Source organism: Somniosus microcephalus, chromosome 3 (assembly GCF_052327205.1).
Source record: "Somniosus microcephalus isolate GS21.2 chromosome 3, FLI_Smic_1.0, whole genome shotgun sequence".
Lineage (NCBI taxonomy): Eukaryota > Metazoa > Chordata > Chondrichthyes > Squaliformes > Somniosidae > Somniosus > Somniosus microcephalus.
The window spans coordinates 33898365-33916463 of record NC_140989.1 but is presented as its reverse complement, the minus strand read 5'-3'; the positions used below and the strand labels follow the sequence as shown (position 1 = coordinate 33916463).

Sequence of the window (18099 nt, the reverse complement as noted above, 5' to 3'; positions counted from 1 at the left end):
AGCCTCTCAACTCACTGTGTCGAGAAGTGTTTCCTGCCTCTCCGTTCTGAATCTTTTAAATCTAATCTTGTATCAACGGCCCCTTGTTCTTGACCCCTCAACCACTGAAAACAATGTGCTTCTATCTACCACGTCCCATTCTTTCCTAATTTTAAGCACCTCTAATATTCTATTCGCATCACTGAAGCAAGTGTGTCTGGAATGTCTGGTTTGTACAGAAGGATTGTATTTAGGCAGTTTGTTGAGTGTCTTGTGTAAATGTCCACATTGACCGAGTTTAAAAATCAATAGCATCAAAAAAGCAATAAGCACGCACAAGGAAACATTTCGTCATGAAAATGTCGTGGGAGGCAGCTCATTTCTCCACTCGACATCTCAGGAGGCCATCGGACGGATAGCCAAACTCAACAACCCATTAAAAGCTTTTCGAAAGCCATACGAAAATAATAGCAGTAGGAATAAAATGTCACATCCCAGCTGGTCAAACAGGTCACAACCAGTTGACAAGAGCTCGATAGTGGAGGAAAGAAAGATGGAACAAGCATTTCAGTATATTTATTTTAATAGATATGAACATACTTAGCTTCTCTGCCAGCTCCGTGGCTGCACTTTTCTACCCAGTACTGAGCCATTTGGCCAGAGAAGTTCCGGGTTTGGACTCCAGTGTTATCAAACCTTGGTTGCGGCAACATTAGCAGGGCTACAATTGGTCTCAACACGCATGGGCCTGGAAGGTGAGAAATGAGCGAGAGTCCTGCTTCTGATCACTGATCCCTGACCCCCTGCTTGGAGTTGCGCCATGTGTGGATCTCACGGGGATAGGACCGAGCTCCGATGTGATACCTCCCATGAACGAAAGGCGTGCCACTTTGATGAGGTACAGGAGGGCTGCCAGGATGTGTGGAGCGAATGGAGGTATATATTGTGATGCGATTCTGCGCATTCAAGAGCGGAGGGGAGATAAGAGGAGGAAAGTTAGGGGAAACATATCCATAGGTACGCCTCAAGTAAACTCATCCTTACCGGCAGTTCCTATTGCAGTTGTCCTCTGTAATGTCTTCTGTGTCACTGCTGCTGCCTGGAATGTCCACAGCAGAAAATATGAGTGCAACAGAGATGGCGAAACAGCACACCAGGGCAAAGCCGACGATGCACTTCTGCTGCGACTAAGATGGAAAAACCAAAACAGAGGAGTATGAATATTGGTTCAGTCGGAGAAAAATAAAGAACAACTTAAAGGTTTTTTACTATTGACTTCGTTCAGCAGATCATAAGAAAGCAAGGAATGAGGGAAGATCATTTGATCCAGCAAGCCTGCTCCTTATACAAGCCATGTACAATTTATCCCATCTCTTTAATCGCCCAAGGAAAAGCACTCCAGAAATAACCCAGAGTGAATCAAGAATATTGATCCTCATATTGCTACTATTCAGCCCTGGCTGGTTGCTTTCCACAGATCATGTTTCCATAGTCCCAAAAACAAGCATATTCCACGGGGCAACAACAACAACAACTTGCATTTATATAGCACTCTCACCTCCGAGTCAGAAGGTTGTGGGTTCAAGTCCCACTCCAGAGACTTGAGCACAAAAATCTAGGCTGATGCTCCAGTGCGGTGCTGAGGGAGTGCTGCACTGTCGGAGGTGCCGTCTTTCGGATGCGACGTTAGACCGAGGCCCCGTCTGCTCTCTCAGGTGGAGGCAAAAGATCCTATGGCATTATTTTGAAGAGCAATGGCGTTATCCTGGGTGTCCTGGCCAATATTTATGTCTCAATCAACATCTAAAACACTTTATCTGGTCATTACTACATTGCTGTTTGCGCAAATTGGCTGTCGCGTTTCCCACATTACAACAGTGACCACACTTCAAAAAGTACTTCATTGGCTTTAAAGCACTTTGGGATGACCGGTGGTCGTGAAAGGTGCTATAGAAATGCAAGTCTTTCTTTTTTCTTTTTCTTTTACAAAGGGCCCAAGGAACTTCTTGATCATTGGTCTTTACTTAAGCTATTTGTCTTCAATCCTGTATTATTGGAGGTTGGAAGAGACAGTGGATATTTTATTGAGGTGATTCATATTCAATAGGAAGTTAAAACTCGTTAAATATGGAGGAAGAAACCTCTTTATTTTCTCATGGTTGTTCGTGCTAATTTTGTTAAGAGCCATTTATGGAAGTCTCTGTAAGGCTCAGTCCTTGAAGCAGCAAACTCAACCTCCCACAGCCATTTCAGCCATAAATGGGAGGCAAATGTTCCATCTGCTACAAGGCAAATCTTTGAAACACAGTCACTGATATTCTTTCATAACAACACACAATGGTTCAGGGGTAAGTGCCCGACATGGTACTGAACCATACAGACCAGCAAGGTCCCAGGTTCTATCGCTGATCTGCACTGATATCAGCCCAGGGAGCAGTAGTGGTGGTACAATTGGCCTTTGTGTCTCTAGGGTATGGATGGTGGGGGGAGGAGGGGAACCCAACCAGACTTCCAGCACGGTGGCATAGTGGTTAGCACTGTTGCCTCACAGCGCCAGGGACCCGGGTTCGAATCCGGCCTCGGGCGACTGTCTGTGTGGAGTTTGCACATTCTCCCCGTGTTTGCGTGGGTTTTCTCCGGGTGCTCCGGTTTCCTCCCACAGTCCAAAGATGTGCGGGTTAGGTTGATTGGCTATGATAAATTGACCCTTAGTGTTAGGGGGATTAAATATGTGGGGTTACAGGGATAGGGTGGGATATGTGTTGGTGTAGGGGTTACGGGGATCGGGTGGGATATGTGTTGGTGCAGGCTCGATGGGCCGAAATGGCCTCTATCTGCACTGTGGGGTTTCTGTGATTCTTTATAAATGTGCAGGGACCACTGCTGAAAAAAATGTGGCTGTGTCAGGTGAGACAGGATAAAGCATCAGGTAACAGCAGAATTGCGCTACGCTGTAATGCCTTCCCCTCCCCATTCAAATAGTCTGCCATTAATTATCATCTAGGTTCAAGTTTGGGAGCTGATTCCATGCTTCCTGCAGGAGGCAGTGCTCTCAGGGAGGAATTGGCGAGAAATCACAGACACACAGCCGCTTAATAAAATTTAAATTCCCTGGCATGGAAGCATCACTCTACGATTAGGAACGGTTATTGGGTGAGGTAACAAATGACTGCAGAAACCATGGAATTGTTGCCAACATGTCATAGAGTCACAATGGCATAGAAGGAAGCCATTCGGCCCATTGAGTCCATGCCTGCTCTCTGTAGAGCAATCCAGTCAGTCCCATTCCCCCACTCTATCCCCGAGGCCCTGCAAGTTTATTTCCCTCAAGTGCCTATCCAATTTGCTTTTGAAATCATTGATTGTCTCCGCTTCCACCACCCTTGTTGGCAGCGAGTTCCAGGTCATTACCACTCGCTGTGTAAAAAATGTTCTTCTTCACATCCCCCCCGTATCTCTTGCCCAAAACCTTAAATCTGTTTTCCCTAGTCCTTGTACCATCAGCTAATGGGAACAGCCTTTCTCTGTCTACCTTATCCAAACCCATCATAATCTTGTACGCCTCTATCAAATTTCCCCTCAACCTCCTTTGCTCCAAGGAGAACAACCCCCAGCTTCCCCAACCTAACCTTGTAGCTAAAATCTCTCATCCCTGGAACCATTCTGGTAAATCTCCTCTGCACCCTCTCAAGGACCTGCACACCCTTCCTAAAATGTGGTGACCAGAAGTGGACGCAATATCTAGTTGTGGCCTAACCAGAGCTTTATAAAGGTTCAGCATAACTTCCCTGCTTTTGTACTCAATACCTCTATTTATGAAGCCCACGATCTCATATGCTTTGCTAACTACTCTCTCAATATGTCCTGCCACCTTCAAAGATCTATGCTCATGAACCCCCAGGTACCTCTGTCCTTGCCATTAAGGCAATATTGCCTCTCCCTATCCCTTCTGCCAAAATGCATCTCCTCACGCTTCTCTGTATTAAATTCCATCTTTCACTTGTCTGCCCATTCTCCTAGCCTATCTATGTCCTGTTGCAGTCGATTGGTATCCTCCTCACTGTTTGCCACACCTCCAAGTTTGGTATCATCGGCAAATTTTGAAATTCTACTCTGTATTCCAATATCCAAGTCATTTATATATATCAAAAAAAGCAGTGGTCTTAGCACTGACCCTTGGGGAACACCACTGTCCACCATTTACCACAACTCGCTGTTTTCTGTCCTTAAGCCAATTTCTTATCCAAGCTGACACTGACCCTCTTATTCCACGAGCCTCAATTTTGTTAACCAGCCTTTTATGTGGTACTTTGTCAAATGCTTTCTTAAAATCCATATAGACAATATCCACTGCATTCCCTTCATCAACCTTCTCTGTTACTTCATAAAAAATTCAATTAGATTAGTCAAACACGATCTGCCTTTTTATCAATCCGTGTTGGCTCTCCTTAATTAACTTAAACCTCTCCAAGTGCCTGTTAACTTTTTCCCTGATTATTGTTTCTAAAACCTTACCCACCACTGATGTTAAATTGACTGGCCTGTAGTTACTAGGATTGTCCTTACACCCTTTCTTGAACAAGGGTGTCACATTTGCCACTTTCCAATCCTCTGGCACCTCCCTCGTATCTGGTGAAAGATTGGGGAATGCAGATGCTCAAAGTGTCCTGGGTGTCCTTGTACATGAGTCACTGAAAGTGAATGTGCAGGTGCAGCAAGCCATTAGGAAGGCAAATGGTATGCTGGCCTTCATTACAAGAGGATTTAAGTACAGGAGTAAAGAAGTCTTACTCCAATTATATAGGGCCTTGGTGAGACCACACCTGGAGTATTGTGTACATTTTTGGTCTCCTTACCTAAGGAAGGATATACTTGCCATAGAGGAAGTGCAACGAAGGTTCACAAGATTGATTCCTGGGATGGCGAGACTGTCATATGAGAAGAGATTGAGTAAACTAGGCCTGTATTCTCTTGAATTCAGAAGAATGAGAGGGGATCTCATTGAAGCATACAAAATTATTACAGGGCTTGATAGGATGGATGCTGGGAGAATGTTTCCCTTGGCTGGGATGTTTAGAACCAGGGGCCACAGCCTCAGGATAAAGGGTAGGCCATTCAGGACTGAGATGAGAAGAAATTTCTTCACACAGAGGGTGGTGAATCTTTGGAATTCTCTACCCCAGAGGGCTGTGGAGGCTCAGTCATTGGGTATATTCAAAACAGAAGTTGATAGATTTCTGACTAGTAAGGGCATCAAGGGATATGACGATAGGGCAGGTGAATGGAGTTGAGGCAGAAGATCAGCCATGATCTCATTGAATGGCGGAGCAGGCTCGAAGGGCCGAATGGCCTACTCCTGCTCCTATTTCTTATGTTCTTATGTTCCCTTAGCAACTTGGGATGCAAGCCTTCCAGACTAGGTGACTTATTCACTCTAAGCATATCCAGCCTTTCCAGTACATCCTGCCTATCAATTTTCACCCCATCCATTACCTCTACCATCTCCACTTCTACCAATATTTTGTCAGCATCCTCTTCCTTAGTAAACACCGATACAAAGTACTCATTACGTATTCTAGCCTTGCCCTGCATCTCTAAGCATATATCACCTTCTTTGTCCCTAATAGGCCCCACCCGGCCTCTTACTACCCACTTACTATTTACATGCCAGTAGAAGATTTTTGTGTTCCCTTTTATGTTAACTGCCATTCTATTCTCATATTCCCTCTTTGACAGTCTTATTTTCCTCTTCACTTCCCCTCTCAACTTATTATATTTGGCCTGGTTCTCACTTTAAGAATTCACCTGACATGCATCATACACCCTCTTTTTTGTTTCATCATATTCTCTATCTCCCTCGTCATCCAAGGAGCCCTGGCTTTGGTTCCCCTACCTTTCCCTCTTGTTGAAATGTACCTAGCCTGTACCTGAAACATCTCCTCCTTAAAGATCACCCATTGTTCTGTTACAGTTTTTCCTGTCAATCTTTGGTTCCATTTTACCCTGGCTAGATCCCCTCTCATCCCAATGAAGTTAGCCCTCTTCCAATTTAGAAGTTCTACTTTAGATTCTTGTTCCTTGCTCTCTCCATTACTAATCTAAACCTTATGATACGATGATCACTCGTACCTAAGTGTTCTCCCACAGACACTTGGTCCACTTGGCCGACCTCATTCCCCAGCACCAGATCCAGCAATGCCTCCTTCCTAGTTGGGCCAAGGACATACTGGTCAAGGAAGTTCTCCTGAACACATTTCAGAAATTCCTCCCCCTTCTTTCCCTTTACTCTAACATTATCCCAATCAATATTTCGGTAATTAAAGTCCCCCAATATCACCACTCTATAGTTCTTGCTCATCTCTGTGATTTCCCTGCAGATTTGCTTCTCTACCTCCCTCTCACTATTTGGAGGCCTATAGAATACCCCCAATAGCGTGATCATATCCTTTTTGCTTCTCAACTCTAACCAAATGGATTCTGTCCTTGCCCCCTCAAGGACATCATCTCTTTCCAACACTACAATGTCTTCCCTAATCACCCCACCTCCCTTTTTTCCTTCCCTATTTTTTCTGAACACCTTGTATCCATGAATATTAAGTGCCCAGTCCTCACCATTTTTAAGCCATGTTTCTGTTATTGCCACTACATCATATTTCCACATGGATAATTGTGCTTGTTGCTCACCAACCTTATTCACCACACTTTGTGCACTTACATACATGCATTCCAAACCTGTCTTTGTATTTCTCGTAGTCCTTCTTAGTCTGCTCCTATCTAATATGGCACTACTTCCTTCTCTAGTACTATCCAACACTCTCCCTCCTTTATGCACCTCTTTTCTACTTCTATATGCTGGTGCCCACCCCCCTGCCAATTTAGTTTAAACCCTCCCCAACTACACTAGTGAACCTCCCCGCGAGGACATTGGTCCCAGTCCTGTTGAGGTGCAACCCGGCCCTTTTGAATAGGTGCCTCCTGCCCCAGAACTGGTCCCAATGCCCCAAGAATCTGAAGCCCTCCCTCCTGCACCATGCCTGAAGCCACGCATTGATCCTCCCTATCTTCCTATTTCTACTCTCGCTGGCACGTGGCACTGGGAGTAATCCAGAGATTACTATCTATTGAGGTCCTACTTTTTAACTTCCTCCCTAGCTCCTGAGAGTCTGACTGTAGGACCTCAATACCTGCCCTCTCTATGTCGTTGGTACCGACGTGTACCATAACTTCTGGCTAACTCCCTTCCCCCCGGCAGAATATTCTGCACCCTCTCCATGATGTCCTTTACCCAGGCATCAGGGAGGCAACATGCCATGTGGGATTCACGGTGACGTTTACAGAAACGCCTGTCTGTCCCCCTAACTATGGAATCTCCTATAACAACAGCATTTCTACACTTTGCTGTTCCCCCCTGTGCAGTCCCTTGCCCATTGGTACCATGGTCTGGACTGCACTCCAAGGTGTCGTCACTCCCAGCAGTCTCCAATGCTACCTACTGGTTTGAGAGTGACACACACCCCGAAGACTCCTGCACTTCCTGCCTCTTCTTACTCTTCCGGATGGCCGCCCATTTACTATCCTGAACACTCACTGCCTGTGGGATGGCCACCTCCTGGAACGTACGGTCCAGGAAACTCTCAGCCACCCTAATGCTCTGCAGTGACTCCAGCTGCCCCTCAAGCTCGGAAACCCTGAGCTCGAGCTCAAGCAGCTGGAAACACTTCCTACACACATGGTCCCCCAAGACACATGAAGTGTCCTGATGTTCCCACATGGCGCACGAATTGCAAGCAACAGGTATCAGCTGCCCATTCATGATCTAAAAAATGTCAATGGCCCAGAAATTCGGGTCTCCATGGGTGAGTACGCACAGGGTACTCACCCGTAAGCCCAATGGAAGAGCCGTTTTTGTGCATGCACTGCGCATGCGCGGGAAACCGGCACTTCCGTTCCCCTGAAAGAAGGGGTTCAGAGGTGGAGAGGCAACGCGTGCGCCGGAGAGGCAGCGCGTGCGCATGGAACTTACGTTTTTTTTGCAGGTTTTCCCGGGAGGGTAAGTCTCCAGCAGTTACACTTTAAAAAAGCAGGCGCAAGGCCTGCTTTTTACAAGGTAAGTGGTGAATTAATTAAAATTAAAACATTTTTTCCACAGATTTATTATTTTTAAATACTTTAAAGAAAGGTAAGTTTATTTTTAGCCCCGTTAGAAAATAAAATTATTTTTTTCAAAAATTTAAATTATTGTTTAAAATAGTTATTTCATGTAATTTATAGTTTAGTTTAAAAATGTGATTTAAAAAAAAAATGATTTGAAGATTTAGTGATGTTTTGGGGCTTATAGTATTTATAGGTTTAACAGGTTCTGTCAAACTTATGAATGAAGCATTCCCTGCTACCATTGGCTCTCCATGGTCCACATGATCCCAGGGGACGCATCGAACTAACTGCGTCCCTGGGATACGCAAGCACTGCGCGCCGGCAGTTGGAGGAGGCCCAGGATCGGAATCCCACGCGGGCCCACAGCTCAACAGCCGGCACGGTAGGTAAGTGCAGGTCGGGGGCTTGCACCCGCGGAAGTCCCCGACCCAAATTTCTGGGCCATTGTCTTCAATAGAGAAGAGTGGAAAATTTGGGAAAAAACACAATCTACTTTCATGGTTTGTATGGATCCATTCTATTTTCTACAAAAGAACATTAGGAACAGGAGTTGGCCATTCAGCTCTTCGGGCCATTCAATTAAACTGCACCTGCACCTCAACTCCATTTACCGGCCTTTGCTCCATATCTCTTGATACCCTTACCTAGCAAAAGTCTATCCATCTCAGTCTTGATAGCTCCAATTGTCACAGCCTTTTGGGGGGGGGGGGGAGAGTTCCAGATTTCTACTACCCTTTGTGTGAAAAAGTGCTTCCTGATTTTTCTCCTGAATGGCCTAGCCCTAATTTTAAGATCATGCCCCTTGTGGTGTTCTAGGTCCTATGGGGGTCATTTTAATCTACTTTGCCGGGCAGAAAACCCACAGGGTCGGGAGGAACGCCGGTTTTATACCTTGCCTAATATTGCTCTCCCTTGATTTCAATGTAGAGTAGAATCAGGCAGGGTGTAAAACCAGCGTTGTTCCCGATCCCGTCAGTTTTATTCACCTTTTATTCACCACCTCGTACAGAAGCGAACATTTAATTGCAGGACACGTCAAAGATTCAGTGAGCAGGAAAAGGATGTCTCATCCCAGTCCTTATTTATTATTCTGTTGCATGCCTTTGGGTCACTGTATACATCATGTTGCTTTAGCCTGAGAACAACACCGTCAGTAGATCTACTTTTACATATTGGCATGAAAGCAGGGAATGTAGTTAGAATGAAATAAAGCGAATAGAGCTTATCACGTTGTCCCCTCCCATCAAAATGCATTAAAAATCATGAGAGTGCTAATAAAACAGCCATTGAAATGTGGGCTGGTACAATCTTGCACCATTGTACGTAACAAGAAAAGAAAGCGGAAGAAGCTAACATTAGCATATGTGAAACTAGCTAAATTCTAAATGTTTTTTAATAGAATCAAAGAACTTGAATGTACTGTATATAGCAACTCAGGAAGTCACAAAGCGCCTCATAACCAATTACTGTAATTACTTTTTGCCGTGTCGGCACTGTTTCTATGTAAGTGAAATCAACTATATTTCATATAGCATCTAAAAGGTATCAATTATAGGAAACTGCCAATTAAACCACCTTTGATTAGAAATGCTATTCATTAGAAAGGGAAGAGCTAATCCTGATTGAATCAGACTGGAGCAGTGTGCTCCCTCCACATTCGCTCAATGCCCTGTGATCACTGACTCATGGACCATCTTGTGATGTGTTCACTGACAGCCCATCTTCTATCTGTCACTCTGCACCTGTGTGGATTGCTTTCAGTTTTTTTTTTAAACCAACCCACAGACTGTGCAATGCCAGCTAGGAACCTACAATATATCAAAAACAGAAAAAGGTATCAAAATCCTTTGCAGCTCCGAATGATTTTTTTAAAAATCCATGCACATATTTGAAGCAATCAAATAACATAATGCTTCCATTGCACGCTGATCAATATTTTAACATGACGTCTTTTTCAGTGACATTTTTCGTTTCCCTTTTTCTGAACTCCAACCTTTCATGCTCACGCCCTCGTGAACAAGAGTCAGGAGATGCTGATCAATGTCCTTATGATTCTCCAAGAGACAGATATCAACTGCTTAGTCATGTTTCTGTGTTCATCTGCAACCTGTTCCAGTTTAGCAGCCCTGCTTCTTGCTGTTATTAAACACTGAAGAGTGTTTTTTTTTTGTCACTTCCAACAAGAGTAGAGAAAGGTAAAAAAAAACTCCTTTTGTCTTCTTTTATTCCTCAATTGTGTAACCTGCTGTTGAGAACTATTCTGATGCCTCTCTTGAACAGGGAGCCCTGTTGAGAAACCCTTAGGAACTACTTCTCACAAGTACTGCAGTTCGAAGGTATCCTTCGATCCATTTTAAAAAAAGACTCTTGTACAAATCACAACCTTGTTCCTCGCATTTTGAGGTTAAATCCAACCAATGATTTGTATTCTTCCATGGGCGCACAATAACAGTGTAAATGGGTGGTTGATGCGACCCCTGAGACCTCCTTGTGCAGATATGAAGAGCCCCCTCCTCCCAGGCAAAATAATCCGCAAAGCACTGCACGTTATGGGAATCTAGAGGAGTGACTCGCTTGTAAGGTAAAAACCGATGTCTTCCTTTTTGTCATTTATCACCCACTCTCATTCTTCCCTTAATCAGGTAAACTTTTACCTGCCAAGAATGCTGTTTTTTCTAATAATAGAAAAGGTCATGTCCAAACCGTTTTAGATAGCTACATAGAAACCCAATCTGAAAAACAGAAACGATATAGAGAACAAAATGGTGTCGAATTTACAGGACTATCATTCAGTATAACTCCCACGGTACACACTTTGAAGGAGGGGCTCCACTGTTCACTATTTACAACAGTGAATTATACATGTAATATAACGCATGCATTTATGATTTCCCTGTATGTGCTAGACAGTGAAAATCTGCCCTCTTAGCAGTGATGTTCCTCCCTCTGATGGGATTTTAGCGCACTGGTTAATGCACTGTTTTACTGCAGTCATAAGAACATAAGAAATAGGAGCAGGAGTAGGCCATTTGGCCCTTTGAGCCTGCTCCGCCATTCAATAAGATCATGGCTGATCTTCTACCTCATCCCCACTTTCCTGCACTATCCCCATATCCCTTGATTCCCTTAATATTCAAAAATCTATCGATCCAGTCATGGAGCAGTTTACTTTAAATGTGCTATCCCCCTCTTAAAATAGCTTAGACAAGAAGTTAACACAAAAACCAGTGTGCTAAAAATAGCACACAATAAGATAATAACTTTGTGTTGCTCCTCAATGACAATATATGCTCGTCATTGAAATAGTGTCATAGGATCTTTTACGTCCACCTGAGAGAACAGACGGGGCCTCAGTTTAACATCTCATCTGAAAGACGGCACCTCCAACAGTGCAGCACTCCCTCAGCACTGCACTGGAGTGTCAGCCTAGCTTTATGTGCTCAGGTTCCCTGGAGCAGGACTTGAACCCACAACCTTCTGACTCAGAGGTGATTGTGTTACCCACTGAGCCACAGCTGACACTGAGTGGAGGAAAGAACAAAAGGGAAGGTCTGTGATAGGGAGGAAGGCAGGAGAGATTAAAAGATAAAAGGGATGATTTAGGAACAGCTTCTTTCCCAGGGCTGTCATCCTACTGAACTCCACAAACAAACTCTAAAGCCTGCACATCTGCCAATGCACTTTATTATGGTTATGTTATGTTAATATACTACAAGCCAAATGTATGTTGAATGTTTAAATGTCTTAATCCAAATGTACACTCTCGGGAGCCGCAAGCCTACATTTCGTTGTACTGCACTTGTGCACTAACAATGACAATAAAAGTTGATTTGATTTGATTTGATGATGGTACAAGGCAAAAGGAGATGGTAATGGGACAAGTAAAGAAACAAAAGATGGGTCTCGAGGAGGTGTGAATGGGAATATCAGAATCATCAGCAACAACTGCCATCCGAAAAAAATGGGGCCGAGGTTCTGGTCTGAAATTGTTGAACTCGATGTTGAGTCCAGAAGGCTGTAAAGTGCCTAATCGAAAGATGAGGTGCTGTTCCTCTCTGTTACATCTCTAACCGTTTCCAGTTCTGACGAAAGGTCATCGACCGGAAATGTTAGCTCTGTTTCTCTCTCCACAATTGCTGAGTATTTCCAGCATTTTCTGTTTTTTTATTTCAGATTTCCAGCACCAGCTGTGTATTGTTTTTGTATTAATGAATCTTGTAGATTTGAACTTCAGGCAAATATATTAATTTTTCCTGTGTGTTTTTTAATTTAGTTTATCCACTACCAACCACCTCAAAACCCCTCTCCCCCTGCCCTCTCCACTCTCACACCTATTAACAACTGCAATCAGCTCATGGGTTTCTACATCACCATCAAGATAGAGACCATCCGTTCAGTTGCCTCTGCTGCTTCCACCCCTTCCCTTTACCCACTAATCCAAATCTCTCCCCTGCCCCCCAACACTAGCCCTCAATCCCCATTGTTTTCTACTTTCTCTTTCATCTCCTCAATGCCCTCCCTGAGCTCATCTCATCTATGAAACCTACTTCCTGCTCTCTCAAACCCATTCCCACTGAACTCCTGATCATCCAGCTTACCTTCCTGGCCCCCCCATGTGAGCTGACACTGTAAATCGTTCCCTCTCCTCAAATACTGACCCCCTCCATTTCAAAACTGCTGTCGGTACCTTGCTGCTTAAAGAACAAACACTTGCAAACATCTCCAATCTCCTTTTCCTCTCCAAAGCCCTTGAACATGTTGTCACCTCCCAGATGCACGTCCATCTCTCCTGAGACGTCCTGTTTGAATCCCTCTAATCAGTTTCCACCCTTGCAATAGCACAAAATGGCCCTAACAAAAGTTACAAACAACATTTTCTGTGACTATGACCGTGTTGCATTATCCATTCTCATCCTCCTCGACCCCTTTCCAGCCTTTGACATGATTGACCACATTACCAAATAGCTTAGATAAGGCTTATCTCCTCCAAAGACTCTCCTATGTTATCTGGCTCAGTGGGACTACCCTTGCTTGGTTGCACTCATACCAATCTGATTGCAGCCAAAGAATCACCTGCAATGGCTTCCCTTCCTGCTCCCGCTCTGTTACCTCTGGGGTCCCCAAGGATCTATCCTTGGCCCCCCTCCTATTTCTCATCTACATGCTGCCCTTCAGCGACATCATCCCAAAATACAGCGTCAGTTTCCACATGTATGCTGACGACACCCAGCTCAACCTCACCACCACTTCTCTCTACCCCTTCACTGTCTCTAAATTATTAGACTGCTTGTCCGACATCGCAGAAATTTCCTCCAACTAAACATTGGCAAGACCGAAGCCATATCTTCAGTCCCCACAGCAAACTCTGTTCCCTAGCCACCGACTCCATCCCTCTCCCTTAGCATCTGTCTGAGGCTGAACCAGAGTTTTCGTAACCTTGGTGTCATATTTTGACCCCAAGATGAGCTTCTGACCACATATACGCGCCATCACTAAGACCGCCTATTTCCACCTCCGCAACATCGCCCGACTCCGCCCCTGCCTCAGCTCATCTGCTGCTGAAACCCTCATCCGCGCCTTTGTTACCTCTAGACTTGACTATTCCAACGCACTCCTGGCCAGCCTCCCACGTTCTATCCTCCATAAACTTGAGGTCATCCAAAACTCTGCTGCCCGTGTCCTCACTCGCACCAACTCCTGTTCACCCCATCACCCCTGTGCGCGCTGACCTACATTGGCTCCCGGTTAAGCAATGTCTCGATTTTGAATTTCTCATCCTTGTTTTCAAATTCCTCCATGGCCTCGGTCCTCTCCATCTCTGTAATCTCCGCCAACCCCTCAACCCCCCGAGATATCTGCGCTCCTCTAATTCTGGCCTCTTGAGCATCCCCGATTTTAATCGCTCCACCATTGGTGGCCGTGCCTTCAGCTGCCTAGGCCCTAAACTCTGGAATTCCCTCCCTAAACCTCTCCGCCTCTCTACCTCTCTTTCTGCCTTTAAGACACACCTTAAAACCTTGTCATCTGCCCGAGTATCTCCTTCAGTGGCTCGGTGTCACATTTTTGTCTTACAACGCTCCTCCTGTGAGGCGCTTTGGGGCATTTTACTATATTAAAGGCGCTATATAAATACAAATTGTTGTTGTTGCAGTCACCTCGAGATCTCCAAGGATCTATTCTTGGACCCTTTTCCTCATTTACATGCTCTCCCTTGGTGACATCATCCGCAAACATGGGGTCAGCTTCCACATAAACACTGATGACACCCAGCTCTAGCTCTCCAGCACCTCCCTCAGCTGCCTCTGTGCTGTCACAATCTTTGTGCAACATTCAGTCGTGGAGGAGCAGCAATTTCCTCCAGCTAAATAATGGGAAAACCTAAACCAGCATTTTCAGCCCCCGCCACAAACTCCATACCCTTGCCAATGACTCCACCACCCTTCTTGGCCACTATCTTAGGCTGAACGAGACCGCTCGCAATCCCAGTGCCCCATTTGACGCCAAGCTGAGGTTCTGACCTCATATCCTGTCCATAACAAAGACTAACAAGGCAAGGGAATACACAATGAATAGTAGGACCCTAGGAAGGACAGAGGAACCTTGGTATGCATGTACATAGATCCCTGAAGGCAACAGGACAGGTAGATAAGGTGGTTAAAAAGGCATATGGGATACTTGCTTTCATTAGCCGAAGTATATAGAATATAAGAGCAGGGAGGTTATGATGGAGCTGTACAAAACGCTAGTTAGGCCACAGCTGGAATACTGTGTGCAGCTCTGGTCACCACACTATAGGAAGGATGTGGTTGCATTGGAGAGGGTGCAGAGGAGATTCACCAGGATGTTGCCTGGGCTGGAGCGCTTCAGCTATGAGGAGAGACTGGACAGGCTGGGGTTGTTTTCCTTAGAGCAGAGAAGGCTGAGGGGGGACCTGATTGAGGTGTACAAAATTATGAGGGGCATAGATAGGGTAGATAGAAAGGAACTTTTCCCTTTAGTAGAGGGGTCAATACCAGGGGGCATAGTTTCAAGGTAAGGGGCAGGAGGTTTAGAGGGGATTTGAGGAGGAACTTTTTCACCCAGAGGGTGGTTGGAATCTGGAACTCACTGCCTGAAAGGGTGGTAGAGGCAGGAACCCTCACAACATTCAAGAAGCATTTAGATGAGCACTTGAAACGCCATAGCATACAAGGCTACGGACCAAGTGCTGGAAAATGGGATTAGAATAGACAGGGCTTGATGGCCAGCGCGGACACGATGGGCCGAAGGGCCTCTTTCTATGCTGTATAATTCTATGACTATGACACCTGTTTCCACTTGCGTAACATCACCCGCCTCTGCTCCTACCACAGCCCATCTGCCTCCCAAACCCTCATCCTTGACATTGCCACCTATAGACTTGACTATTCCAATACTCTCATTGTCAGCATCTCATCATCCACACTCCATGAACCAGCTCATCCAAAACTCTGCTGCCTCTATCCCATTTCACAGCAAGTCCCACTCACCCATCATCCCGGTCCTCCCTAACCTGCATTGGCTCCTGGTCCTCTAACGCCTCAAATTTAAAATTCTAATTCCCGTCTTTAAAACTCTCTATGACCTTGCCTCTCCCTACCTCTGTAATCTCGTCCTGCCATTCCTCTAGACTTGCACATTTCCCCTCCCTTTGCCCCACCATTAGTGACTGTGCCCCTAGGCACCATGTTTTAAACCCCTCCACCCCAACTCCTCCTTAAAACTAATCTCTTTGACCAAGCTTTTGGTCACCTCGCCTAATATCTCCTTTTGCTCAGTGTCTATTTTTTCCCCTTACACCTCTGTAAAGTGCCTTAGAAAGCTTTACTTTATTTTAGAAGAGCTATATTAATCCAAGTTGTTATTTTATTTGCTTCCTCTCTCTGTAGGTCTCCTCAGACAGGTGACCTTCTCCAGTGCCCAGAGGACATAAGTGGCCAAGGATGATTCAGTCTCTGATTATCACCCCTCCTTGTGGGAAACATCTGTCCAGAGACACCCTTAATCATGGACAAGAGTGGGAACTGTCTACATGGGGAAATCACAGGCACAGATCTGCGTTCTAGCAGCGCTCTGAAGTAGGATGTGTCCCGTAGAATTGGGGACATTGACAACCGAGTTGACGATTTGTCAAATACAACAGGGCATTCACTCAGTGTAGCTGGACAAAGTATGGAGTTGCTACCTGGTTGAATTTCATTGAGAGTCACAACCCAGTGAATGGTCTGGTCTGCCAAGAGAGCAAAACCTTTCTCTTGCTTATATTTTTGAAAGTAAAGCTTGTATCGACCACTTATTGATGCAATTACTGGACACTCACATTCAAGTAAGTCACCAAACGTGTCAATGTTTTATCACGTCACCGATACATTTACATTGCACTCACGCCAACTCAGGGTGGGCGGATATTTACAAGCTGAAAGTTTCACTCCCAGCAGTTTATTGTCATCGGAATCACCCCCTCCCCAAAAATGTCTGGTATCATCAACTACTGCACATTTCCCCCCACTCATTCTAGGCATCACAGTGGTTGTTGAGGATTGCTGCTCCGTGTTGGTGAGGCTCGGGAGTTTAAAGCAAGGCTCTGCACTGAGTGTACCCGGGGAATTCTCCTTCACTTGACTGACCATTTGCTGTTTATACATTCTATAAACAATTCGGTCCTCCGAGAGCAACGATCGCTTCTGTCCTGCTTGCAGTTAAAAGTTAACGTTTCAGAAGCAACTTTAATTCAAGAGCTTGGTCCTGTCCTGAATGTATTCATTCAGGCATCGTCTCAAGTAAAAACGAAGAGGACCTGTAACTTTGGAGTCAGTCGGACAGCGTCTTTTTGTTGTGTGTGACTGCAATCTACTGCACTTCCACAACCTGCCTATCAGCAGCATATAAATTATTTATTAAAAAATAGAATTGTTTGATGGTTCAGTCACTCCCTCCCATTTGGCTATAAAACAGAAAAAAAAGTAGATTTAAAATAAAAGAAATGGCTTACGTGTTCGCTTTTCGACTTGTTGTTGAGATACACCGAAACAGTATAGTCTTTCTTCTTGGCCGCGCTGTATAAGTTAGCAGCCCCTCGAGCAGGGCTCTGAGTCGCCTCCCTCGGTCCTGTCTTCATTTTCAGCTGATCGTAGGGCTCTTCTGGCAGGCGGTCGTGCTTAACTTCCATGTTTTTATTCCAATCGGTCATTTTCGGAGAAGGGGAAAGGGGGGTGGGAGGGGGCGAGAGATGGGATGGGATGGGGATGGGAGAGGGCAGTGGGAGTGGCTGGGCTGACACCTTAGGTGGTGCTGCTGCCAATCCGCCTACTGCAGCTCATGCTTGTTGAGTGGATGCAGCAGCAGCAACGAGCGATCGAAGAGCCAAGTGCAGCCGAGTGGGAGGGGCACACTTCTGTGTGTGGTGCAGTGAGCTGAAGGAGGAGGAGGAGGAGGGTGGGGGTGCAATAACACCATCATCCAGGCTGTCTGTTTTAAGGAACGGTGTGTTGAAATTAAGCTGTTAAATGAGCCACTCTCATCATGTTATTCAGTAACCAGGCAAATCACAAGAATGTGCTTATGGATAAGGTGGAACACCGTTAAAAGCAACATCTTCACAGAGTCACTGGGGCATCAGTTACGGGACAATTATTTTTTTTAAACAAGGAACGAAGGACAGGTTGACTGTACTGCAAGGGCATAAAAGCAGCCATTAAATGTTAATGTGAATTGTGGCAGTGTTTCACTTTGCAGCAGGTCATTCAGTTTCTGCTTTCTATATCCTCAGAACAATATGTCACTGAAGTATGACAAAGAACATATTGTGGAATGCTACAGACCAGGCAAGTTTAAATCCGACATGGGATAGATTCAGAACAGATCTAGCAGCTCAAAACTGGGCATCCATGAGGTGCTGTGGGCCACCAGCAGCAGCAGAATTGTATTCCACCACAATCTGTAACCTCA

General features: G+C 45.2%; 1 protein-coding gene across 2 annotated transcripts in view; it reads right to left on the bottom strand.

Moving 5' to 3' along the window:
• Window positions 1-17443, bottom strand: part of LOC147120964 (inactive phospholipase D5-like) — a 110513-nt gene extending 93070 nt beyond the window's left edge. For both annotated transcript variants that reach the window (XM_085979945.1, XM_085979949.1), the window contains exons 1-2: window positions 17144-17443; window positions 1024-1166 (exon numbers count right to left, since the gene is read on the bottom strand). In XM_085979945.1, coding sequence (XP_085836071.1) covers window positions 1024-1166; window positions 17144-17341 — 341 coding nt within the window. In that variant the 5' untranslated portion in view covers window positions 17342-17443. The remainder of the gene's footprint in view (window positions 1-1023; window positions 1167-17143) is intronic.
• Window positions 17444-18099: the final 656 nt, after the last annotated feature.